This window comes from Varanus komodoensis, unplaced genomic scaffold (assembly GCF_004798865.1).
Source record: "Varanus komodoensis strain SLA01 unplaced genomic scaffold, ASM479886v1 scaffold1, whole genome shotgun sequence".
Taxonomy (NCBI): domain Eukaryota; kingdom Metazoa; phylum Chordata; class Lepidosauria; order Squamata; family Varanidae; genus Varanus; species Varanus komodoensis.
In genome coordinates, this window is record NW_025335268.1 from 120,236,357 (window position 1) to 120,263,671 (window position 27,315).

At 42.8% G+C, this 27,315-nt stretch overlaps 1 protein-coding gene across 3 annotated transcripts; it reads right to left on the reverse strand.

Annotated features, from left to right (window-relative positions):
* Positions 1–5,090: 5,090 nt before the first annotated feature.
* On the reverse strand, positions 5,091–26,912 carry MPL (MPL proto-oncogene, thrombopoietin receptor). Of its 3 annotated transcripts, none has more exons than XM_044442957.1 (12): positions 26,620–26,912; positions 18,805–18,934; positions 18,379–18,560; positions 14,488–14,642; positions 14,166–14,322; positions 12,229–12,358; positions 11,073–11,251; positions 10,114–10,256; positions 9,202–9,289; positions 8,937–9,024; positions 8,653–8,743; positions 5,091–7,646 (listed from the first exon to the last, which is right to left on the reverse strand). In XM_044442957.1, exons 1-12 carry the CDS (start codon positions 26,717–26,719, stop codon positions 7,209–7,211), a joined length of 1,881 nt encoding a protein of 626 aa, XP_044298892.1. In that variant the 5' UTR covers positions 26,720–26,912; the 3' UTR covers positions 5,091–7,208. The 3 variants fall into 3 exon arrangements, with proteins under 3 accessions (XP_044298892.1, XP_044298884.1, XP_044298875.1); XM_044442949.1 differs by having other exon boundaries at positions 8,653–8,740; positions 9,202–9,358; XM_044442940.1 differs by having other exon boundaries at positions 9,202–9,358.
* Between the last annotated feature and the right edge of the window lie 403 nt (positions 26,913–27,315).

The following is a 27,315-nucleotide window of genomic DNA, read 5'->3' on the forward strand; positions in this document are numbered from 1 at the left end:
TGACACCTTTACCTATAGGAAACCATTTTGTTTCTCCATATTCTATCCTAACATTAGTATCTTGTCCACAATAGAGGCAATCCCCGAGTTATGAACAGCCAAGTTATGAACAACCCATACTTACAAACTGCCATAAAACCTATTAATTAAAAATTTGAGTTCACACCTTTTGGAGTTCTTCATACTACTGCAGAAAATCATCATCACCATAGAGAGTGAGGAAGTGAAAGGGGAGAGAAGGCCTCCAAAGCAGATCTTCCAGGCCCACCCATTAGGAGAAGGAAATCTCTCCAGTATTTTCTTGGTGCAAGGAGGCAGCACTGGTGAGTGGGGGGCGGGAGCAGGACTAGATATATTTGAGGCTTTTCCACTTTTGCAGGGGTCCTAAGCCCCTAACCCTGGAGAATCTGGATGGCTGACTATATGGAAGTAAACAAGTGTTTTATGTTTTATAAATGTGATCTGACTTACATACCAATTCTACTTAAAGACATTTTCAGGAACAGAACTTGTTCATAACCCAAGGACTGCCTCTGCAGGTTACACATCAGGACAATCAAGCACTGAGACACCCCATTTCTTTCAGAACCATACATAGCTTCTCATGTGGCTTCTCAGAGCCACACACAGACTCTGTACTCTATAAAACAATGTTCTGAAATTCTTTGGTGTTCTCCTGTAACTAATAAAAATTTGCAATATGATTTCTAGTACCTCTTCTTTTTCAGAATCCATCTTTAATGTCAGCTATTTCTCATTCCATATAGAGTAAAATTCCTTGCTGTAACACCTTGATCATCACTTTGCTTGCATGAGAAACTAGTGCAATGGGCCTATGGCTGCTGCAGTCTTTGCATCTACATTCTTGGTGATGTGATTGGATTGTATATTGAACATTTCCAGTCTGTGGGCCATTTTTTTGTTTTCCATATTTGTTGGCATATTCTTGTTATAATTTGGACTGGTTCAGGCTCTGCAGCTTGAAATAGTTACCCTATCTACTCTGGGTGCTTTGTGCTTTCCAAGTGCTGTCAGAGCAGTTTTTACTTTGCTTTCTAGTACTGCAGGCTCTTCCTCATAGCATTCCTAAGAGAGGAGATATTTGCTACCTACAAAAGATCCAAGAGAGGCGAATGCTACCTGCAAAACATTATAATTTCCAAAACGTAACTGTTAGTCCATTGCAACAAAATTATAATCTTGTGGCACCTTAGGGTTTTTTCCTGGCATAAGCTTTCATGATGCATAGAGCAATAGTTCAGCAACAGTTTATTTCTATTGCTAGAGGCCTTAAGAAGGATAACAGAGTTTTATCACTCTGCATGTATTGATTCCGCACCCCCTCCCCTTTGGATGGACACCATAACATGAGGAGGTTTGAGAGTGTCAGGGAAACTGAAAACAATGCCACCAGGAGGTCAGACTGTCTCACTAGGCTGATCTCCTAGCAGGGTCACCCAAGCCACAGTGCTCAAAGCTGAGACACCAGACTATGATGCATCCATCCTCTTCAAGAGTACTAGTCACATCAGCAGGAGAGAATGGTTATCTCTGATGCTGATTCGGATGGAGAAACTTCTGAAGGGCACTATTGGACAGTAGCTGAAGACAGTACTAGCAGAGGTTCTTTGTTTCAGTCAAACTCAAGCTAACTGCACAGAAAAATACAATGGTAAACCCCTTCTGCATCTTCTTACCTTGAAAACCTTGTAAGAAAACAGTCCAAAATGAAGGCTATAGTGCCAGAAGATGAGACCCACAGATTGGAAGGCACTGATCAAGCTACTGGGAAACAGCAAGGTACTAATAGTGCTGTTGCTTATGATACAACTAGATCAAAGCCAAAAGGAAGACTAGAGGCTGACATGCACAGAAGTGAAAGGAAAGTATGATGCTGCACAGAACATTCAACTGGAACATAGAATATCAGATGCATGACCTAAGGCAAACTGGAAACCATAACGCAAGAAATGGAATAGCTAAAAATTGCAGTACTTGGTGTGAGTGAGCTGAAGTGGACTGGACTGGGACATTTTTAGTTAGACAAGCGTGAAGTGTTTTACTAAAATAAAAAAACAGTTTGTATTACCACCATCTGCACCATAGATGGCCACTATTTATAATATGGTTGGCTGCATTTAATTTTCTTCCAAACTTATTTACAATTCTTACCCTACCCCACCATGTGTACTATATAAAAACCTGAAACTTTACACAATATTCTGTGTTTCTGCTGAAGCAGGCTATTTTCCGCAAAAGCTTATGTTACAGATATTCACATTTAATACTTCCGTGCAAGAATTAGGATGGGAATTAACAGATTCCCATCTACGTTTTGAGAGATCATGCACTAACTTTATTTAATGCCTAGTTACTGGAGGGGGTGGAGGTGACTTGTAACCTTCCAGACATTATGGCCTAGAGCTCGCACCGTTCCTCCCTATAGCCTATGCTGGCTGGAGCTGATGTAGGCCGAAGCACCTGGCCTACAACCGCTCATCCTTGTACTATTACAACTGGGCTTATTTTGCTTTTTAGCAGCTATACGTTGTCATAATTTCTGACCTGGCCAGGAGGACTGCCTCGTGTACTACTCAGCTGGTATCTAACGGCGGACGATGTACGCGGACAGCCAGACCCCAGGAGACGCTGCAGGGACGGAGAGAAAGACTCGAAGGGGTAACACCCCGCAAATAACGGAGGAGCTTCAGGAATAGCAAAAGACCAATTCAGGAAACTTCCAACTCACCGCTTCTCTCGCTATGCCTGCAACACCGCTGGGCCCTTCCGCCAGTCAGGATTTAAACTCGCCACTTTGATCAGCGATTGGTCATTTCGAACCCAACAGCCTCTAGGTGCCCGGCGAACCGCCCGCCCCTTTTCTCTCATTGGCGCTTCTACGATGCATGGGCACGGCTTCATTCTCGGGAAGCTCGCTGGGCGGAGCCATGTCTGGAGAGAGCGAGGAAAGTTGCCTGCGAGGGTGTTGCTATGGGGGAGCGATGCTTTTCGTAGTTCTGGAGGCGGAGTCGTTCCCATGGCGCTTGGCGCTGCGGTTAGAGCATGCCGAGGGGCGTGTGGCAAGTGGGGATCTCTGTCCGCGTCTAGAGGACTGCAGTGGAGCCAGACTGGGCGATGTGTGTGATTCACCTTCCGCTCCGCCTGCCCCTAGAGCGGCTGCACGGTGATTTTCAGAAACACTACTTTCCCAAGCCCCTGTTCATGTAGGGTGCTGGGTTTCTGGGCAGACGAAAAAGACTCTATAATGCCCCAAACTGGTGGCTTTCAGAAGTAGTGGACTACAGTTCCCAGTATCTTCTACCTGCGTGGGGGAAGGTTGCTGTAGCGGGATAGGTTTTGGATGGAGCCTACCTGTTTCTCACACATACTGGGACGTTGGGAAATTACCGTCTTTTATACTCTCGCGCTTTTATACTGTTTTTCCCTCTCCCGGACGGAGCCCAACAGAACTCATGGATAGGCTCTACCATCAACCGACATGTTTGCACAGTTGAGCTGGGCTTTCTTGAATCCTGTTTCAGTTAGAGCTAACCTCGGAATGCCCCCTACTCCCATCAGTCCTGCAGCAAAGCTAGTACTGAAGGGTCATGGGAGTTGTAGACCTGCATATATGAGGGGTCACGAATTGCTTGCTCCTTGCTCTAACCTTTCCCTAACTGCAAGGCAAGGTACTGCAAGCAAGACCATTAACCATACCTAACCACGTTCTGGTGGCTTGGATACTTCCGAATCTGCCCATTCTTCACCTGCCCTTTGAAGTGAGGCCTACATGTAGGACTTAACCTCAAGCACGATGTGGTTGGTCTCGAGGCTGTTAAAATACGGAGTCATGATTTCATTCCTGGCTTTCAGCCGTAGCCAGCCTTGGAATAGAAGTTTTGCACCAAGCAGTCTTATGCCCCACCTGTATGTGTTATTTTCCTTGAGAACCCAAGGGAGGATGCCAGGCTGCCGACTTCATCTGAATGAGGAATTCTGCTAATATCTGTTGTGATCCCTAACTGAAAACAAGCTCTCAGGTCAGTTGATTTAACAGCACGAAGCCCAGAAAAGCAATAAAGTCAGTTTGAGCATTAGCTGGGAATAGAGTTAATTACAGTTGTTGCTGGGAATAGATGCAAATTCTTCTCTATTGTGCTAAATGACTTATATTAAGGATATGGGACAGGAACTTTAAATATTTGCATGTATTTAACTATTCTATACTCTCAAGAAAAGTTTGGTGTATCTCTGCTTGTTATTGTGTGGCTATGTTTTTGTTGTGTTTTGTTAATAAAAAATAGTCTTGACAGTGAATTAGAGAGTAGGGTTATATTGGTAGCATGCTAAATCAATGACAACTGCTGGTTTGAGGCAGACAGGCCAATATTGTTTCTTAACTAGATGATTTAGACTCTTAACTACCATCAGCTCGAACCAACGCAGGCAAAGGTAAAAGAGTAGGGGATTTACAGCCAAAAACATCTGGACAGAATTATGATGCTTGCCTCTGTTTTAAGGCACTGTTCACTGAAACCCAATAAAATACGTCTAGTCAGAAGTGAGCTCCACTGAGTTCTTTGGGACTCATATTAAATACTGCAGTTACATACAAATACGTGTATGTAACTGCAGGTGTACAAGTTGTTTTCTAATGGACCAATTTTATCAATTTCCCTAGGACTGAGGGAATGGCTAGGAGAGGCTGTAGTTTTTTGGCCCACACACGTATATGTAATAATTTTGTGGTCCCATAAAATCAGCCTGTTCCAGCCAAAGGATCTTTGTCGTGATCAAGAGCAGCACCACCAATATAGCTTATACAAGGTATACACATGGAAGCTGTATGAACAGATAGTATACCCCATAGAGCATGAGTTTTGAAGGCAGAATTCTAAGGCCCATCTCATTTTACAAGAAAAGCCCTATATATATTATTGCTTTCCTTTATCCCAGCCCGAATATTCTTGAAATATGCTCCTCCTTGGTATCCCTGTGGTATCTCCACACCATCCCTTAGTATATTAGTACTCCATATAAATCTATAAAAGGTTTATAATATTTCTGGAATAAGAAGTTCATTAGGGCAATTTGCAATGCTCTTTTAATTTTTATTATAAGTTTCAAAAGTAAAAGTAAAAAAAATAAGATTAACTATTACCATTTTCTTACATGAAATATGAATCGATTACAATGACTACATTCTATGTACAATACGTATATTTTATGTATATTCTACAGTTACTACGGACAATCATGCATATCCTTCAACAAAGCCAGATGACATTTAAAAACCATGAATACAGAAATTGAGAGCTTCATCAAGTTACAGTATTATGTTATTGCAGGTGGTTATTTGTCCTTCCAATGTTCTAATACTAGTCTTTCAGCTGTCAAAGGGATGTGGAAAGGCCATTTATGTTGATCTTGTATTAAGTTCCAAGAGACAGGAAGATAGTCAGAATATGCATACCCATAAATATTAATTTTCCATCACAAAGTTTATTTGCATCATTACCTCTTCCCACAAAACAACTGCCATTGAGCCAAAACATAGGAGTAAGAGAAGCATAACCTGTATTAAACCTCCAACAATTGGTCAATTTGATTAAACCCTTATCAAAAAGGTGTTGGGCCATCTAATATACAAAAAATAACAGTTTTTGCTGAATTAAATGTAACTAAAATCCATTACCTCTTCTGAATTAGACACTAATGAAGCAATCAATTCAATTGGCAAAACAGGATACTTCAATTCATTGTTCCTTTATTGTTTTAGAGTATGTGTGTATTTATTCACTGATAATAAATATTTTACACATGACTTGTAGGTAGGTATAGTTGTTCAGCCTCAATCAATACTTCTAATAACAACACAGCAGGGCCAAACCTAAATTGTAACAGATGTGTCAATGGCAGTGATTTGCAATACATACCCCACATTTTTTTAGTTTGACTAAACCAATTATGCCTTGCATTCTCCTAAAATCTAGCTTCACAGGATTGCATTTACTTTTAAAATAAAGATCATACTGGCAAACATCTTGAAAGCCGTTTGTCTACTATACTGTCTGAAATATGACTTCCCTATCTTCTAGGTGTTTTCAACTGAAGGCAGACAACATCTCCAGTGACCTAGCTGGTACCCAAATCAGAAACTAGTGAAATTAGGACTGCATGAATGTATTACATTAAAACAGCAGTTACCATGTATTTTTTCCTCCCATGGGATACACCTGAATTCTTCCTTCTATGTAAAAGAAACCAGCAATTGTAGCGCTGATTCCACTTTCAGCCTTGCTCTCCCTTCTTGTTCCAGGCAGAGCTTCACATGGACATGGGACAGCTTTCCAAAGGAGATTAGGCTGGTAGAAATCTTCACAGATACAGTAATCACACTAGTGATGCTTCTAGCAGCAATAGGCCCTTAAACTGCTTCTCTCTCTCTTCTCACGTTTCTCACTCTTACACATGCACACACAAGATTGCTGCATTATTCATTCAAACAATTGTCTTGTTGTTTTCAATGCAAAATAGCTTGCAAAACTATCTGGGAATAGGAGGAGGTCCCTCTATGATAGTTTTATGCACTAGCAGTGCTGTTGATGTAAATAACATGATTCCTCAGCTACAGGAAGTAGTTGTGGCTAGTGTGATTTAAAATGAGGTTAAAGGTGGAGCAAACAGATATGATCTTTAGTGTGACTTGCTGGTCACATTACCAAGCTGCTATTGATATTCTTGTGTTCACCCTCATATGCTTATTATATAGCTCTGTCTCTAAATACTTCCCAATGATAAATGAATTAATTTCAGCAATTGACTTGTTTATTATGCCTCTCCTAAAACATCCCAGTCAACTAACCACTTTGGCCTACTCCTTGCTAAGGAAAGCATTAATGGGTTTGTTATGTGCTTTTGGCTGTCTAGATGCAATGCCTGTGGATAAACAATCCTAAATCAATCATAAATTAATGGGCACAGCTTGTACTAGATTTGGAAATCTATGCTACCACTTGGTTACAAAGTGCCATGTGGGCATATCTGCATTCACTTTATATCCCATCCCTCAGTCTAATGTTGTTAGGACAGTAAGTAAATAGAATATATCAGTTGCAGGATTTGTTAACAAAGCAGTTGCCCCACAACTTTAAATTGCTGTTAATATACTGCAAACATCCACAGGACCTAATCTTCTCCCATGCAAATCAGCCCATCAGTAGGTAAGACTGGTTTGATATGTGTGTGGCAGATGTGGACTGATCCCCTGAAGCTTCCCATTTTCTTTCCTCTTTTGTCTCATGAGCTGAAAGTGGTGTGCCAAACAAAGCGAAGGAACTTAGTTCAGTCTTAGGATCTGAAAGGATGGATGGATCATGTTCCAATGACAATGGGAGGCTGTCATATCCATCATCTGTACCATCAAAATACTCAATTTCATTATGCCCCCCTTGAGGTCTGCAAGGATTCAGCACCATGTAATGCTGGTGGGAAGAAGGCTGGCTATTCCATTCTGCCTGCTGCATTGAAATGGTGTCTTGGAGAGGGCCATAGTTTGGTGTTTCCAGGGGCACTCCAGATAGCACTTCCAGTAGGCAAGTCAGAGGTACATCTTCTAAAGTCTTATTGCAGAAGAAAGCATTCATCTAGAAAATGGTGGGAAACAGCATCAGGAATACTGAAAGGCTTCTGAACTCCAACCCACTCCAACTTCCATCGTGTGTATGTGTGCACATAATGTCCGAACATGTTCACTCATCATGCTAACCCACACTGGCAATAAGCCACAGTGGGTTGCTTGTAGCCAAAACAACCGATGGTGTGACCAACAGATGATCAGAATTACCATGGTCCTTCCTACTGCCCTCCTCCACCCTTGATCCTCCTGCAGGTTTCTTAGGGGACAGCACAGGAAGACCATGTTGTCTCCCTCCTCCCCACCACAACTATGAGCTATTTCAGGTTTGCCTTTTTTTCTTCTTCAATCTTTTTTCTCGGACTCACAATCCCCATTTTGATAGCTATGGGTGGTCCTTTGAAAGTGCCCCCACAGTGCCTTGGAAGCACAATCCAAAGCATTTTAATCTCCCCTAATTTTTACAAATACTTGCAATAAATAAATAACTTGCACTTGTGAATACTTGCAGATGTCTGTAGTTGACCAATGTGGAAATGGTGAGCCTCAGGTGGGCAATGCACAATGGGGTGCCAGTTAGCAAATCCAGCAGATATTCACTCTGGGCATTGCTTCACAGAGGCTGCAGTTTTATTTTCCCCTTTGCTTACATCTGACAGCTGTCAAAAGGCAATCTGTCAAATGTACCCAAAGGTGAGAATGATCTTTGCTTGTGAAAAGGTGATGGCACCCCATTCACCCATTCATGACAAGATGCTCAGGAGTGTTTAGGGCTCATGTATCCTAGAGGTGTCTATGCTGTTGCATGTGTTCCCAAGATTCTGCTACCTCAGGAACATACAAAACTGTGAGCCACCCATTTTTTTAGTAGAGTGACACCTTTGACAGCTGTCAAAGTTAAAGCTTCATTTTTCAACAGGGATTTAGAAAAAGTTGCATTCTACCAAAAATTATTATACTGTTCTCTTATCCATAAACTGCACCAACATTATCTGCATGGAAGAGGAAAACCTCACCTGCTGCTGTTGCTTGCCATTATCCTCAAGGAATCCATCCAGGACACGGTGAAGGTCTGGAATGGGTGGCCAGAGCTTTTGTTTCACGCTGCTTAACAATGAAATATGCACTGTGACACCAGCAAATGCAGTGGATCTCAAAGCATAGTTGTGGCTCTCTGTGGTATGGGCTTTGATCCATAACAGGAACAAATCAGCCTTTGTCACAGAGCAGCACACTAAGTGTGAGCTTTTCTTGAATACTGAAGTTAGACTTTACATTAGTTGCATTGGGATTATGTTACCTGTAAATGGAAAGGCAGGTGCACCCCAGCCCCAGCACAAGTCCTACACAGAGCAGCAGTGGAACTGCCACATTCAAGATGATTGAATCTAGGATAGAAACAGAAGGCCAGGTTATGATCAAATCTGTGGCAGCTCTTTTCTGAATGAATACCCATCTGCAGTTCAGCACTTCTCATACCAATTGTCAGCTCCTTCCACCCCACAGTTGCCCATACCACGTTTGCCCTACTGCAGTCTAATTCTAGTATGAGCAGTCTCTCTTACCTGCCCCAGGTGGGATTTCAATGCACACAGCTTCTGACCAGGCACTCCACCTGCCTCGGAACATCTGTCCATCTGGCTGAGTACGAAGCTGAAAGCAGTAGCAACCCACATTGGCTAGGTGGATTTCAGTGTTGTTTGAGTACTGCACCTGCAGAGTCTGCCCAGATAATTTTCCTGTCAGGTAAAGCCTGCTGTATAGATTCCTGTGATTCACATCCAGAAACTAGGGCATCATTGTGCTACCTAGGTCTGAAGCAGCTTTTTTCCTGTATGCGGCAGAGACCAAACTTCGTTTCCCTTGGCCCTTGCACAAACTTAGGAACAGAAGAAGAATAATCACTGCATCTGAATAATCACTGCATCTGCAATTGCAGTGATTGCATCTGCAATCACTGCAATTGAGATAGCAGATTCCATATGTTAGCTGTGTGCTACATGAAGAAATACTTCCTTCTCTCTGTCCTGAGGCTCCTGTCAGATTCAGGACATGATCCCAGTTTCCAGTATTATAAAAGAGGGAGAAAAAGTTCCCTTGCTAGTTTCTTCACATCATGCATTTGTACACCTCTGCTATGCCTACCTCACAGGGGTATATTTAGAGCAGAGAAACAATGAGTGTAGCAAATATTAAGCATTCACTCTCATCACTGCTTTTCCAGTTCTCTTATTGGTAGAGTCATATTCACAATTTCTGTAGCCGCATAACATGGGGATATCCTCTGGGAAAAGAGAGACATATTTTCCAGAGACAGTGCTCTGATGCTTCTGTTTGTGTTCCACAGTGCTGAAGTAGAGAAAAAGGTAGTAGCTGCACAAGGGAGCCTTAGGGCTAATGGGGCAAGCTAAAAATCAAATAAATAAATAAAGTGGCCTCATGCTTTCTCAAGCCTCCTTCCTGTACCTATATATTACCTTCAATTTCAAAGTGTCTTGTGGTGCATACTGTATCTGATACACCAAGTGTTCAGCCAACTTTTCCAGAGGTGAGGCCCACTCTAGCTTTATTGTACCCCTGTTTACAGTGGATTGCAGGATCCTTGGGGGTGCAGTGAGCACTGTAATTGGGAAGAGAGAGACAGAGAATTGGCTGGTCAGTTCAACTTCAGATACCAGGGACCCAATGCAGTGTAAAAACAACACAAAACACTACCCACAATGCATCTATCAGTCTGTAGCTTGTATTTATTGCCAAATAGATTAGCAAAAATGTTTCCAAATATGTCAAATGGATGTTGGAAATGTAAACATAAACCTGGTACTTTTTATCATATGTGGTGGACTTGTGATAAGGCAAAAAATACTGGGCTAAAATACATAAATGGCTTGAGGAAATGTTACAAAAATCTTTAATATTTAAACCTGAAGTTTTTTTATTAGGCATTGTGTCTGATGATGTCGACAAACAAGCAACGTATTTGATTCTACACGTAATTACTGTGGCAAGGATTGTATTTGCCCAACATTGGAGGAGTGAAGAACCACCTACTGATGAAATGATTTAAAAAAAGATCTTGGATTGCGCTGAAATGGACAGGCTGACTTTGTCTCTGAAGGAGAAAGAGGGTACATATTTCTATCAGACTTGGAACTCTTTTTACTATTGGCTAGAGAAATGGGGCTATGCGTAGATTTGAATATGGCTATAGATTGTTATTAAAAAAATGAGGGGCTGACCCAATATGTCTGATGTCTTTGATGATTGATGTTTTTAGCTTTTTAGTTTGTAGAAAATAATAATAAAACTTATTTTTTAAAAAAAAATGCATCTATCAGTCTGGTGCCAGGGACCCCCCAGGACATTTTCTTACTCCAGAAATGCAGATGGACAATAGCCCAGGTAATGTAGCCTAGACACACTGGGAGATTCTTACCCACATGATGCAGTTCAAATGGCTCTTCCAAGTAGTTGACTTCTTGTTGATCTTGGGTGACCGTTACCAGGACAGAGATGTAACTAGAGTTGCTAGGCTGGAAGGTACAGACATGGGAATAGGGATAAGCGAGGAGCTTGACTTTCTCTTCCTCCTCGCACTTCTGCCACACTTGTGTTCTGGGAATTAAACACATAAGGTAAAGAGGTAAATCTTAGCACCTGCGTATGGGCACTATGAAGATGGCCTACTGCCATTGACAAGACACAGCAGTCTTGGTTGGAATTCATGTAATACAGCCTCATAAGCCATAGCAGTTTGAAGCCTCAGAGTCAGAAGCCAGCCTAAGCAGTTAGAACAGCGGTGGACAACCTGAAACCCTCAGCCTAATTTCATGCAGCTAAGACTGGAAAGCCTTTCAAACACAGGTCTGTCTCTGTAAAGTAGAGCTCTTGGCCACCCTAACCAGATATACTTTACTGTCTAGAAGCAGGAAAAGAAGGCGCAAATGAGCTGGGAAGAGGTATGCTTGCTTTAGTAGATAGCTTTTCTGAAGCTTACCAAGGAATAGCAAGGAAAGAGGTTCTCTATGACCTAGGCTGAAGAAGAAACTGTGTGGTAGCCTGATCAGAGCAGTCTTTTTTTCCAACCTGATGCCTTGGTGGTTGAGACTTATGGGAACTGCGGTCCAACACATCTGGAGGGTACCAGTTTAGGGAAACAAAGGCTAGAATGCCAAACCAAGTCCTGAGAGGTCCAGGTTCAAATCACTACTCAGCCATGGAGTTCACCTGGTATTCTTTGACATGTCTTTATCTTTCAAGCTAGTCTACTTCACAGGGTTGTGCAAGAGAGGACCAAAATGGGTGTGGGATTAGTGAACATATATTTGCTACATTGAGCTCCCTAGAAATGCACTAAATGGAGGAAACGGCTATAAATAAATAAATAATCGTGGACATATTTTTTGTACATAGGAAGTTTCATCTCTACAGAGACTTCCTCAATGGTGATTCAAAACCTTGTCTATTATAGCCAGGTAAGGATGGGGCAGTTTATTCAGTGGGTTTGATGCTGAAGTCAAGAAGTATATTAAGGCAGCAGGACAAACCAGGATCATGTGTATTGTTAACCCTCCATCAGGCCCTTCTGTCACCTTTTCTTGTTGCTGTTGTCTTCTGCCCAGTATAGGTGGCTCTGAGAAGCATCGGGCTCTGTGGGACTCCAGTCCCACTGGCAGTGCAACTGGTGCAAGTCTGGAGTGAAGCAGTGTAGGCCAATCTCTCCTGGTCAGAAGAGAGAGTAGATTGCAGAGAATCAGACAGAAGCTTCCTGATTACTACATTTTTCACTGCTGGCCAAATCTGTATTTGCGGGGCCTATTTACACAGCCTATCTTCCCAGACATAAGCAAACCAAAATGTATGCATTCTAGATCCTTGTACTAAAGACCATCCCTCTCTATACCTCTGCAGGTCAGTCTGTATCAAGAGTGGCTAAACAGGGTCGTGAGCCACATGTGGCTCTTTGAGTGTATTTTGTGGTCCACAGCCATCTGCTGCCACCACCCATGGGCACCCACTTGCACCTCTTAAACATCTGAAATTTACCCTAAATGGCTCTTTTGTTGAGCCAATCTGGCCACCCCTGCTCTAGATCATCCCCAGATCCTTATCCAAGATGGGGCTTGGCCTTTTCCACTTTCTTAGCCCTAGACTGCTTCTACTTTCTCAGGCCTCTTTCCCTACCAGGCCCCAGGTTCTCAGCTCCCTTTCCCAGGCAGAAATCTCAGCTGTTGCTTATTTGCATATGTTAATTCATGTTAACATACACAGCAGATATTAATGGTGAACTTTACAGATGTGAGTAGATTCCAAAAATAGGATGATATTGCAGCCAGGGCAGGTTCATAGGAGTCATATGGCAACAGGGGCTTCCCTTTCAAGGGATGTGGTTTTACATACCTGCATGCCTCCTATCTCACCTTTCCCCAACAGCCCATTTCTAACCATCTGTTTGATTATATAAGCTAGAAAGATAGACTGCTGAAAGCACTGCCAAGTAGCAAAAATACAGATCCACAAGCATAACATGCAGTTTTTTTGTGCATGGTTTTCATGAAGTTTCATACATGAAAATGCTTTCTGTGTAGGGGGAGTTTAATTTCAGAATATTACTCTATGGAGAATAAGGCTATCAATGGCTATAAGTCATATGGCTATTCAGTACATTAACTCTAATATCAGAGACAGTACACATGAAGCAGGAGGGTGCTTTTACATTCATGCCTACTTGTGGGCTTCCCATGGGGTCTGTGTGAGTGGAATGCAGAACTAGGCAGGATTTCAGTCTCCAGACTTCAGTCTGATCCAGCATGGCTCTTCCTGTGTTCTTGAGAATATAAAGCCAGATTTATGCATGGTTCACTGAGCCAGCACAAAGGCACACATTGCAGAAGCTACTTGTGATGCTGCTGCAACATCCATAGCGATCTGGGTTCTAATCTCTGCTCAGCCATGGAGCCACCAGGGTGACTTTGGGCCACTTACAGACTCTACCTCACAGGGTTGTTGTTGTGGGGATAAGATTGAGAGCAGCAGGAAAGAGGAATGTAAGCTGTTTTAAGTTTGTAAGAAAAAAGTGGGATATAAATCTAATAGGTAAGCTGGTGTATGGCACTAATACACAGGCTGGAGGCTTCATTGACCAGATATCCACTCCAGATTTTACTCTGAACTTTAATGGAACTAACCTTTAAAGAACTGAAGTGTATCTCCAAAATAGTTTGCCACCACGAATAGCTCCTTTAAAGTTTGGAGTAAAATCCAGAGGGACACAAGCCCTGCAGACCTTGGAGCAGGCAACTTCCACTGCCATCTTAGTGGTAACATAAATGCTGTGTATGTAGGAAGTTCCAGGTTCAGCCCTGAGAATCTCCACATAGGGCTGGAAACCCCTTGCCTGAAATCTCAGGGAGTTGCAGTCAGTCAGTGTTGAAAATATTGAGCCAGATGGTCCAATGCCCAGACTCATTATAAAGCAACACACTGTGTTTCTATATTCCAACTGCTTTCCAACCAGCAGGGCACTAACCAGGGAGGTGGGGTGTCTCTGCTAACACCACTTGAGACCAGGGTCCCCAGAGCCCATCAAAAGAGAGGCCATCAGGCTTAGTGCGGACTTGGATATGGTACCGCTGCCCAGGAAGCAGGTCCCTGAGCTGGCATGCAGGACTGCACTTCACCTCCATCTGTAAGAGAGAGAGGGGGAGAGTCAGGGAAAAGTAAGGATAAATGGAGGTAGTGTCTGTCGTTAGTTCAGATGCACTTGGGACAAACAATCTTCTGCCTGGGTTTCTAGGCAGAAATACCCTTCAGAGTTGCACACAAGACGCCCTTCCCTGTATAAGCCATACCCTGGATGGTCGCTCCCCGGTGCCTTCAGCTCTATAAAGAACCTCATAGGCCAAGAACTCTATGTAGCTGATGGGTGGGGGAACCCATGTCACCTGCAGCTCTCGTGCCAGCCCAGACCACACAGCTGTTACATTCGTTGGTGGAGCAATGAGACCTGAAAAGAAAAAAAAAAAGGTTCTTCATTTTTGTTTACAAACATATAGAGAGGGAAGTGCCCTTCTGAACTGGGTAGCAAGAACTCTTATGTACATGATTAGCATCCAATTTGCTGAAAAAGAAATGAAAGATCTGTCCTGATGCAGAGATGCTTCTATTTTAACAAAAGGCAGGGCACTGTTATCAGAAGTGATCAGGATGGGTTGAAAAGTGAGAAGTCTGCACCCTCTGCTGTGAAGACTGACAAAAAGAATTTATTTGGCTTCTCTGCAATTTCCTTATCCTCACTTAGTGCTCCTCTAATTCCATTATAATGCAATGACCCAACTGCTTCCCTAGCCTTCTTCTCTCTTTTGATATAAAGAATTCTTTATTGTTAGCCTTTATATTGCTAGTGACGTGCTCCACAAACTATTTATTTGTTTCTCTGATGGCCCATTTGCATCTCCCATGTGCAAGCTTGTGGTCTCATTTGTTCTTTTCATTTGGACAAGACTTCCATTTTTTGAAGAAAGGTTTTTTCTTCCTAATAGCTTTCTTGATTCACACTGGTGATTTCCTGGATATTGTGTTTTCTCACTTGTGATATGCATATTATCTGTGCCTGTATTAAAGTGTTATTGAGTAATCTCGAAGCACTTTGAAGCAATTTAAACTTCTCGATTCCTCGGCTTCAACTTCTTCTTTACACTAAATCCAAGACTGCCTCCCCTCTGGTTGGTTTCATGGGCAACTGCTCTAGGACACAGTCATTTATGACACTTAGACATTTACCCTCTCTGTCAGAACTGGAACATACAATTATCTGGTCAATGTGTGGGTAGTTGAAATCCCCCATTATTACAGCACTCCCTTTGTTGAAGTCCTCCCTGATTTCATTTCCCATCTCAAGATCACCTTGAGCATTCTGGTCTGTGGGATGCTAGCATACTTTTATGACTAAGTTAGTTTTGGAGCCAGGAATTTTCACCCATAGTGCTTCTGCAGAGGAGTCTTCACACTTCAGATTATCAATTTTGCTGGAGTCTATTCCCTCCTTAACACAGAGGGCAACACCTCCAGTATACCTTTCCCTGTCTTTCCTTTATCTTTGCTCCCTCAGGTTTCTTTAAGGCTCAGCCCAGGGGTTGGCAACCCGCTGCTCCAGAGCCACACATGGCTCTTGAATCCCTCTGCTGCGGCTCCGTCGCTCAAAACACGCGCCGGCACAGCCGCTGAACTGCGACCAACTGAAGCTCCACTCAGGAAGGCAGTGCCCAGTGCTAGCTGGTTAAGTAAATCGCTACATTCCTCTGCTATTGTGCAGGGAAAGAGTGGAACAAGCTTCCTGCAGGCTCTCATGTTACACCAAACCCTGCTGAAAAGATTCTCTTTGTCCAAATGTAATCTCCTTCATCTGAATGTTAAAGCTTGGGACCTGTCAGGATCTAAAACGGCAACTAAAACCCACTTATTTATCGCAAAGTGCCAACACTGCAGATTCAAATATGCTGGGGGACAGCACAACATTAAAAGAATCTCAGTCTCGTGATTAGGACATATCTCTGCTAAATCTTAAATTTCAATTTTTCATAAGAAAACTCAAAGCTAAAATCTTGTGTTAATAAAAATGAATGTATTAAAACTCACAACCAGTCCAAGCCAATATATCTATCTATCTATCTATCTATCTATCTATCTATCTATCTATCTATCTGTGGCAGCGCACTGACCAGCCATGTGAAAGCTTGGATGAGTTGTGGCTAATGAGCCACAGCTTGTGACAGCATCATCTGGCGCTGCTTCTCCTTCCCGAGCATGCGCATCGCCCCTATGAGCGCTGTTATCTGATGCTCAGCTGCTGAGGTGATGCTGGGGTGACTTGGCTCGCATGCTGACAGAGAGGGCTCTGCGTGCCCACTGCGGCACACATGCCCACTGTTTTGTTTGCTTGCTTTTATTAAGGAAAGGAGATTATTAATATTCAGAGACAGCTCAATTGATTCTATAGGATTAATTGCATAAAGACATGGAATTTTGCCACTGCAACATGTTTGATCATATAGAATGGAATGATTTACATCAAACTTGCTATGAATTTGGTCTAAGGTAAAATTCTGTCTAGATGGTCCTAGGAAATGTCAGAGTTTCAGCTTTGTCCTTGGAAACACATTCCAGGGTTGGAACTAAAACTCCAACCTTGGAATGCCCTCCTTCTACTCTCAGAGCTGCCTCTGTTGTTTCTATGCCAGCTATAGATGTGAGGATGGAAGACCAACCTTGGAACTGACATTGGGAGAGAGTTTCAGGGCTGGGCAGAGAAAGAGTGAGGCTCCACTGGGGGCTTGGCCTCTTCTCACAAGCAAGGACAAACCTGTTAAGTTGAACCAGGACTCCTAAATGTTTGTGGGGTGGGAGAAGCACAGAGGCAATCCTCACCTCCTCACCCCTTTCATCTTTTATAGGGAGCCTACAATCCTCTGAATTCTATGGGTTACAAGCAGCCACATTGGACCACGCATAAATGGCTGAAATTAATATAATATATATGAATCCAACTGCCTGTGTGTATGTCAAGGAATGTAATTGAGATTTTTTAAATCTACAAATAGGAACACATCAGTGTTGTCCAGTATCTTCCTTCCTTTTATAATTACCAGTATAATCTCTAGTTGAAATTATGGAAAGACAAAATGGAAGCAAGTAAAATTTGGAAAAGAAGAGTGTAGAATTAATTTACATGAAGATGACATGGTACTGATATTACAGGATCCTGCAAAAGTGTTTGGAGGAGCTTTCAAATTCCAAGCCTGATGTGTCTGCTTAAAAACTTTGAACCGGTATGAAATCAGTTTAGATAAATAAGAACAGTTAGGAATTAATTTAGAAAAGAGAGAGAAGGCTCCTATAGCAAAAATATGTTCAATCTCAGGAAGACATTCCTCAACATATTTGGAGGCTTATGTGCATCAAGCACAGAGGATTTTAGATTGCACACTAAAAGAGATGCAGAAGTGATAAGAGCAAACTCCTGTGTTGGTCATTTGTATACTACCTGCTAATTATACAAAAATAAACTGAGACTAGGACTCTTACCTATTACCACTTCCAATTATAATGAACAAATGAAGATCAAACAGTATTATGTAACAGACATTTGGGGGAAACGCATGACTAATAGAGTCCTGAACTGTGGTTAAAATTGTAAAATTAAAATGTATCAAGACTGTCTTAGAGAAATAGAACAGTTTTCAATATATGCTGATCAGAACCATAATATTCATTATATGGGTCACTGCAGATTCAGAGCAATAAATGGGCTACATAGTGGAACTTCTGGGGTGCAACGCTATGGTGATGTTCATAAGATTCTGAACTTGGAGGCTTACAGTCTGTACAAGATGAGAGGAAAAGTGGAGGTGATCTTCACTTCCTTGTCATCCCATCCTGCATATTTTGCTTGACAGGCCTTTCCCCCCTGCATTCCTGAGACACCAGTAGATGGGCGGTCTATAAAAGCTTTAAATACGATAGATAGATAGATAAATTTTTATGCATTTCAGGTTGAGAAATACTGGAATTACTATACAGAACATCCTATGTTGGGACAAAACCTGTGGTCTTTGTGAGGTGCCAGACTGTAATGTCTGTGGTATCAGTTTATTTCTAGACATTGCACAGCCTCTCAGTGTATCTGAGATAGGCCTTGGTCCACTCCTCATTTCCCTCCTTCCAACATTTGAAAGCAAGCTTACCAACAGCATCTACTGAGAGTTTCTGGGAATGTGTGGTGCGATTGCTAGCAGTGTCCAACACCTCAACACAGAGTTCTCTGAAGAGTTGGATGCCATGATGGTCACTGGGAAAGATGCAGACATGACGCTGGCCACTTGCACTGTGTTTCACTAGGATCGGAGAGCATTCTCGGCTTCTGTCTCTGTGGGAACAATACATTAGGCAGTGGAATATCACTGAAGGCAGAAGTATTTCTCCACTGCAACTGTCCCTACTTCTGGCCCAAGGCAGAGCATGACTTTCAACCAAACACACACACATCAACCTTCTACAAACAGCTCCAGATTCCCAAATCATCTGCATCCAGGTTGATAGACACTTTGTCCTTTTCCCAACTAGCCTGAATTATGGATCCCAGCCAATCCATAGAAAATATGACATCCTACCCTTTGTATGTATAAAAGAAGCGCTGTTGCCTTTCCACGTGTGCTGGCTCATCCCAGAAGCAGGTGAGATCCTCAAAGGTTCGGGAAAAGCAGATAATATCTTGAGCTGCCTTGGCCAGAAGAGCAGCCTCTGTGTGAGGAGGGAAAGAAAAAGAAGCTGCCTATAGTATTCTGGTTGAGGAGGACAGCTGCTTGCTGTAATGACAAATACCCAAAACACGACAGGCTTGGAAGCACCCAGAGTAAATAATGCAAGGATAGTTCTAGACAATTCATGTTTAGGGGTACTGCTCATGGAACCAGCACATTTTTATAGTGATGGTATGGAGAATTTCTAGACAGAGACGGAAAGGAAAAGGATGTATCCTCTTTCTTTTCTTTCTTCTTGAAACATGCCTATTTAGTATAGGCAGGGAAATTTTTTAGATAAATGAATTAATAAACATATCTCCTAACATCTATACCCCTTCTACAATACTTTCAACTAGCCTTCCAGGCCCAAGTTGACTAATTCCCTCTTCTCCTTCTTCTTCATCTTCTCCTTCACCTTCTCCTTCCCTCTATTTGCCACTTTTTCTTGAATTGACAGTCCAGCTTTCTACAGATCCTAGAAGTTCTTTGTGAAGTTCTTGCTGAGTACCTTCAAACAATTATTTAATCCAAAAGCTTATATACTTCTATGTAGCTAGGGTGTCTCAGAGTATGTAAAAGACACAGCTAAGTTTCTGGGTAACCCCATTCACCTCCAAACTGATATGCAAGGAAGCCAAATGGCTTACACATAATGCTGTAGCTTAACTGAAGAAATATTGAACAAAATAAAATAATCAGTATAGGGGAGGGCAGGGAGAATTTTTCAGGGAAATTGGGTACCAAATTAGTCGTCCCTTTTCTCATATAGCTTGATTTTGCATTTGTTGTTGTTACATGCTGACAAGTCATCTCTGACTTACAGCATTCCTATGGATAAATGCCTTCCAGACTGTCCTTCCTTTGTCAGCCCTGCTCAGCTCTTGTAAACTCAAGACTGTGGCTTCCTTTATGAAACTGATCCATCTCACATTTGGTCTTCCTCCTCTTCTTCCTTCAACTTTCCCAGTATAAATTCTTGATGCATCTTCCACCAATGTTCACTCCTGCATCCTCTGATCTTTTTGCATTGCTGAGATTTATTTTTTAAATAGCTGGTAAGGTGCTGTGCTGTCTCCGCATGCAGCAGGGAGAGTGGTTTAACCTGCTGCAGGCCACTGCTGCTGTCCCAAATGGTCTGGAAATGTAGGGCTGATCCATATGATAATGCTTATCTTCTGGCAACTGCAAGGGGCATGAGAGGATTAGCTTGTATGAATATCATCACCAGGGCCCACATCAAGGACAAGCTCATCTCTGCCTCTTTACCATTATAGACTGCTTGCTCATCCGCATCTCCCTCTGGCCCAGACAACAGCTGTAGTGAGAAAGAGAAGCACAAGATACTTCTGCCATCTTGCTCACTGTTCCCCAAGAAAATGATAGTAATTATGAGAAAGAAGATGAAATGCAGTGGGGAAAATGGAGGTAAAAAGGTGTAATCACTGAGGAACTCGGCCCATTGAAGGTGTCTTGTTCAAGGGCCCTCAGAAACCTGGAATCAGCACTGATAATAGCCATCCATTGAGAACAACCTTTTCAAAAGACTGTGTGAGCTGATACTTAGGTTCTAAAAGATGACCGGTTGATCCATGATCCACGTGTCAGCAGTGTCACTACTGCAAACCATTCTCCTTTGGTGGTCTACTGATTTAGTATGCGTTAAAAGGTTATAAGATAGTGGGTGGTAGCCAAGAACTGACAGAAGCTTTGCATGATTATAGAGTCATATCATAACTGTAATTGTGTGAATGAGTTAAAGGTCATTTTAATGATGGCATCCCATTATTTCAATGGGACCAAACCTGGTTTGAATTAGTGTGTCTGCAGGAACACAGAATACTAAGATCATAGTGTACCAAACAGAAGGAGCATAATTTCAGTTGTCATTAGCAAATACATATTAGGATTTCTGTATGAGGAAGGTGAATTAAAAATTGACAAACTAGTTTTTCTGGAAGAAACCGTGGATGACTCCAGATAACAAATCACTTCATGAAGAGAAATGAAATAATTAAAGTATAAGAAAAGACATGGTGAGGTTACAAAACTGATTTCTTAATCCCCAAATTATGGTGTCATCATTTTAATATCATTTATATGTCTCCTCTCTCCCTTACCTATATTACATGTGAATTGTGTCTTACTTTTAGAGACTAACCCCTAGGGCAGAGACTGTTGTGCTACTTACCATTCTAGGGGCCCTTCTGGGTAAAGGGTAGGATATAAATTCTGTCCATGAATAAAACAAATAGGGTTAGTCTGAGTGTGCCCCCAGGAGAATTCTTCCTAGTTGCAATCTTTGCAGCCAAACTGGATATTTCAGGTAGGGTGACTACAGATAATGCTATCTAGGGCTCACCTTGCGAACATGTGGGTGCTGCCTCCATCTTCCAGGCCTACGTTCAATGATGATCATGCAACTGCTTTCTAGAGAGGATTGTTTTATGGAGAATTGGAAGTGTTATGACAGAGCCATCAGTGCTGGTGTGGTGCACAGTTTACAGTGTGCACACCCGTTTTGTTCTGCTATTTGCCTTGGTCTGTGACACTGCTGAAGCAGTCTATGCTTGCTTGTTTTTCTTGCACGTTATATTTGTAAAGAACGGCTTTTTCCCAGCAGTTCCTGCACAATGAGGCAGTGGCATGAAGAAAATCCCTTTACACTAGGGCTGCAAGAACACAATTTTGCTTTAAAACAAGCCAATCCTTCTCTATAACCAAAAATGCAGCTCTTTTCCCACGATGGAACTGATGCTTAAATTTGACTGCCTTTTGACCTCCGTAATGTCAGCAATGGGGTGATGGTGTGGAAACTGAACAACTGACCCTGTAAGGTTGTCCAATTCTGATTTATACTGATGTCCATAACCACTTATTTATTTATTTAAAACATTTCTATCCCCCCCATCGCAACAAAGCCTTGGGGCGGCTCACAACATAATTAAAAACATATAAATAACACTAAATACAATAAAGATTAAAAGGTAACATCTTGGCTAAAAATTTAAAATCCTATAAATACATAATAAATTAACAATTAAAATAAGATTTAAATAAAAAGGTCTTAGCCTGGTGCCAAAAAACAAATAATGACGGCGCCAGGCGGACCTCTCTGGGGAGCGCATTCCATAGGTGGGGCGCCACCGCAGAGAAAGCCCTCCTCCGGGTACTCACCCTCCTAATCTCATTTACGGAGGGTTCCCAGAGAAGGGCATCTGTATGGACGCAAGCGTTCCTTTAGATAACCAGGCCCCAAGCCGTTGAGGGCTTTATAGGTCATAACCAACACCTTATGTAATCAGTCTTGCCCCTCAAGTGTCATTGCTCTTGTTTGCTCATTGTTTTCCTTTGCTTTGGACAGCATATTGAATAAGTAATTGTGTGGATGCGTTGGAAGACCATTATGTAGAGGAAAGCCACATTGTAGTCCCTCCTCCATTGTTTCTCCCTCTAATAAGTGGGAGGGCATGTTTTTCACAAACATCCCAAAATACCCATGTGGTTTTGTGGCAAGCCTGGGGTGGGGGGGTTTCCTGTCCCAGGGAGATAGCACTTAGAGTGGGAGGAAATAAGATAAGAGGAATAGAGAGAAACCACACATGACATGCAAATACATCCAATGAAACCATTACTTATTTTTTAAATTACTAATAAGCAGCTTCAGGAGAGGGAGTTGCTTGATTCTTTCCCCACTATACTGTCTCCTTGATCAACATAATCCCTGACTTCTTCTCTTTCGAAAGTTCCAGATGTGTTCTAAATTAAAGGTAAATTATGCATGTGGGAATTCACTGCACCTGCACAGAGAAACAACTGGTAAGAAGAGTTAAGGACCCTGCCGTCACCACACCACTGCTCAGAACTGTAGTCACTCGAGACGGTGTTTCTTTTCTTTTTAAACTAATTCTGTGTGTAGCCCGATTTCAGGCTGAGCATTCTGTGCAGGGAGTATTAAGCAAAGATCTCATTCCCCCCACCCAGATACAGAAACTAAGGGGTACTTCAGCACAAATGCTTCATGTATTTTGATTGATTGGGCTATATCAGGAAGGGCAACATGTTTCCCGATGTTGCTAGATTCTAACTCCTATCAGCTCTTGTCAGCATACCAAGTGGTGAGGGTTTCTTCTTATTATTACACTGTATTTATAGCTTTTTTTCCCTCATGTGAGGAACCCAAAATGGCTTACATACATCCATTTTACCCTCTTCTCTTTGTTATAGTACTGGTCATGGAAAGGACTTTCAGGCAACTTTTTTGTAATGTATTGGTTTAGGAGGTAAGTCAAACTAAAATCCTTAATTAAATTATTGTGTGTTGTGTGTGACAGAGAGAGAGAGAATGAGAGAGAGAGAGAGAACTATATCCTAAGTGGTATCTCTTTTGATGGAAAGGGCATCCCCTAAATGATATGATCCTGAGATACAAAAAAGCATGTTTGCTGACACATACACAGAGTGTGTTTCATAACAGAGGCAGTTTTAAAATGTTGCACAGATGGACTCTTGCCAAGTGGAATAACCAGCCAGTCATGAGCTGCTCCTTTTACGGCCTAATCTCACGGTCTTGCAGCAACAGCAGCTCTGATTTTGCTTTGGGGTGAAGCAAAATTAAAACACACACACACACTCCTGGTATCGCTAAGATGGAGCTACTGAAGCTCTCTCATATTCCATGCCACCTATCCAAAGCTGCCACATATCCACCAGTTGCTCGAACGATGCGCCTCAGTTGCAGGGTTAAGCCAGGCATAGAGGAAGCAGTGGGGTCGTGGTATATCGGAAGGGCAGGCACTCACCATGACAGCCATGCTACCAAAGAGGATCCAAGAAGGCAGGCAATTGCACTGACCCATTCCACAAGCCAGTTCTAGCCATGCTCCTCTCCCCTGGGAACCCAGCTTTGTAAAGCAGAAGGGCCCTAATTGCCCATCCAAGGCCAAGCTATCTCCACCCACTTATTAGGCAACAATATTGCTGGGAAGATTGCTTGTCAGCTACTCTGAGGATTATTGCTAAGTTCACTGGGAGAAGGGAAGTCTGATAGGTGGCAAGGGAGTCCTGTGTCCTTTCTTAAAAAAAAAAAAAAAAAAAGGAAGAAAGTGCAGGCAGTTGTCCCTCTGAGCCCTATCTCTGCAGAGTAGAAGTGCTTGATTAGTAGGCAAGCAGAGGATGCGATGGTCTGTTGTGATCAAAGTCATTTCCATACTTCTTTGGGTAAATTACTACTACTGCATATTGGCACTCACATTTACTTTTGAATTGGAGCTGTGCCAAATGTTTGCTTCCGAACAAAGGAAACAGTTGTCAGGAGCTGGAAATGTTTCCTAAATGCTCACTCAGAGCACATAGTTTTGCATCTGCTCACCTGCAGCTTGCTACCCTTGAGCCACTGCTTATTGGCACCATTTCTAGCAGGGCTTCTTTCTGTAGGTGATCCTGACCATTCAGAGATCCCATGACAATAAATACATCATCAGTTTTGACATTGTGACATTTCTGAAAGCAAATGTAAACAATTCAAAGAGGCAGCAATGCTTCCCAGATGCAATGCCCTCACTCTGACAGGATAGGTGAAAGAACACGTGTTAACTATCAGGTGGTAGTTTGAAGGGAAGTCTGGCTGCTACTTGTAGCTACTGATATTCATGTAGGATTGATGAAACCTGGCAGCTTTATTCACAGTTTGTCCCAAGTAGCTGAAAGTGTGTGGGGGGGTTGAGGGTGAACATTTTGGGAGTATGGGACAGTGGCAGTCCTTAGCTGTGATGTTTCTGGACTAGGCTTCATGGATCCCTTATCCGTGAGACTTTTACATGGTGTGACTGGAAGAAGGGCAGGCTGTGAGAGAGGGTCTGGGAGCGGTGGGGGGGGGGGGGAATACATTACCATTTTATGGAAAGGACAGCAAAGACAAGCAAATTAATAAAATCCAAGCCCAATTATAGAAAGTACCCCTTGATCACTAAGCAGGGAAAAATCTTATAATATGGAAGCTCACCAGTCCCATTAGAGCAATGTTTTATTAAGCCAAGAGCACAAGGTCACAAAATAGTGTGTGAGCGTTCAGGTTTTTCAGAACTGTCATTAGGATATCAGGTAAACAACAAAGCAAAAGAGAGTGAGGAAGAAAATAGTGGTCTGATGTTGAGGCCATGATGTCAACAATCTTAAGGTGGAATTTTGGGAGATAAAAGTGTGATGGCTTCCAAGTGCACCTAGAGCTGTTCCTAGGGCTGTTGGGATGGAGAAATAAACAATAGCTGACCCCCCCCCCCCGCCCCTTATTTAAACAGGAAATCCCATCGTCACCTAAATCCATACACAAAACCCAGAGTTTCTTTGTACATGGGAAACAAAAGCAGTGGAAACCTGGACAATTACTATCAAGCCTGATAAAGAGTTCTATAGAATGCAGAACCATCCATATGCTTTAGTAAGTTTGAGGTTAGCCAAAAAAAAAATATCGCTATTTGAATTTTTCTTATAGCCGGCAGGGTCATTTTTTCTTGTTTTGGACAGGAGGTAATTTGGGTCGCAGTGACTATACTTAAAATGTTCATAAACAAGGCTTCTCCTACCTAGTGCCATCAAGATGTGTTGGACTACAACTCCCCATCATAGCTGTTGAACACTGTAGCCTAACCCATCTGGAATGCCTCACAATGGCCGTTCTAACCTATGCGCTGCTGCGCTTGTCAACCTCAGTGCTCCTTGCTATCCTGTCAGTTTGCACCTGAATTACACGCAGAGCAATGAGACATGTACAGGTGAGGCATGGTGCTCTGAGCCATAAAAGCTGGACCAGATCAAATCCATCGAATCCAGTTCTTTTCACACAGTGGCCAACTAGCTATTTGTGGAAGATCCACAAGAAAGACATGGGTACATCAGCACCCTCCCACCTATTTTGCTCAGAAACTGAGTTACATAAGCATAGTGCCTTTGATACTGGAAGCAGCATTTAGCCATCAGTACTAGTAGTTATCCATAGGTATCTCATCCATCTATTTGTCAAATCTCCTTTTAAAGCCATGCATGCAAAATTAATGGACACAATTACATCTTGTGGTCCTTCTACCACTTAGAAACTACAAATTCTTCCACCACTGAAACACCATAAGAAGTGATGTCTGCTGAGCAGCTTCAGAGGAACTAAATTATCTGGGGCCCATCCTGGCACAAGACGTGGAAGAATTTTCTTCTGACTTTCCGTCCACAGCAGCCAAGGTGGAGCTTGATCCATATCTTTGTTTACATCCTGATTTCCTGACCACATCCACCCCCCGCCAAAATTCATGTTCTAATTGCCAGGCCTTGATGAATGCTTACATATTTTTAATAATGGCCGGGGCAGGGCAAGGTTTGATAAGTGCAGCTTCTTCTGCAACTATAGCACAAGAAGAAGCCACACCTGTTGAACATGCCACTGCAAAGTAATTAAGTTTTCAGGGTATATTTAAGATGTGGAGTTGGCAACTCCAGGTAAAATGGTCATGGTGCTTCTGGGAATGTTGTGGCCCCTTCCCTCCTCCTTCTGCCCAGACTGTCTTGGTTCACAAGGGCATTCATCTGCCTGGCTGAGCCACATGCGCATGTACAGATTTGCAGAGCTGCAAAAGGGCAGCATCTTTGCTCTTCCCCAGCAGCAGAGAAGCGCAGCAGAGAAGTTTGTAATCTTACCTTCTTCTGTGATGAGGACAGAGCTGAGCATAGGTAAGAGGGTGAGCAGGAGCATGTCAAGGAAGGCACACGGCCTTGCTGGGCACAGATGGACTGCCATCCTCCTGAGGAGTACATCCAGGATCAGATTTGGGTCAGAGACTTCTGCATCTGAAGAGCTGGTGCTGACAGCATTGCCTGACAAAATATGGGGCACTGGATGCACCCAGGCTCTGCACTTGCTGCAGCGGCCAAGCCTGAGTGCTCTGCTCTAGGCACCACTGGCAAAAGAGGCAGTCAACCCCAGAACTATGAGCCTTTGTCGCAGGACCTCTGCAAGGGAAAACTTATCTGGGGAGTGTCAGTCCAGATGCTCAGGAAGCCTGAGTAAAAGCCCCTTGGAGCCCCCGCCCCACCACTTCCCTAGCCCAAACCACCACACCATGGCCTCTGAGAGTGGCGGCCCTGCCTGGAGGCTGCTTCTATCAGATAGGCAGAATGTCCTGCCCTTGTGGTGGTGCTTTGGAGGACAAGGCCCTGAGTGGGAAGCAGACATCCCCTGCCCTCGCCTGTGGTAGCACAAGGACGGACATGAGTTATTCCCAGAATAGAAGCAGGCCATCAGCATTATGAATGACTGGCAACCTCACTAGGTGCGGGGAGAGAGGATGTGCTTTCTCAACTCCAGAATAGGCAGGCAGGGGGTCTCATGTCTGA

Coding starts and splice junctions, on each gene's coding strand:
- MPL (XM_044442940.1), bottom strand. CDS start 26,719: ATGGCAGTCCATCTGTGCCCAGCAAGGCCGTGTGCCTTCCTTGACATG. Junction 18,561..18,804: donor TTCTTTTATACATACAAAGG/GTAGGATGTCAT, acceptor TTGTTCCCACAG/AGACAGAAGCCGAGAATGCT. Junction 9,025..9,201: donor TGAAATCCCACCTGGGGCAG/GTAAGAGAGACT, acceptor TTTCTATCCTAG/ATTCAATCATCTTGAATGTG.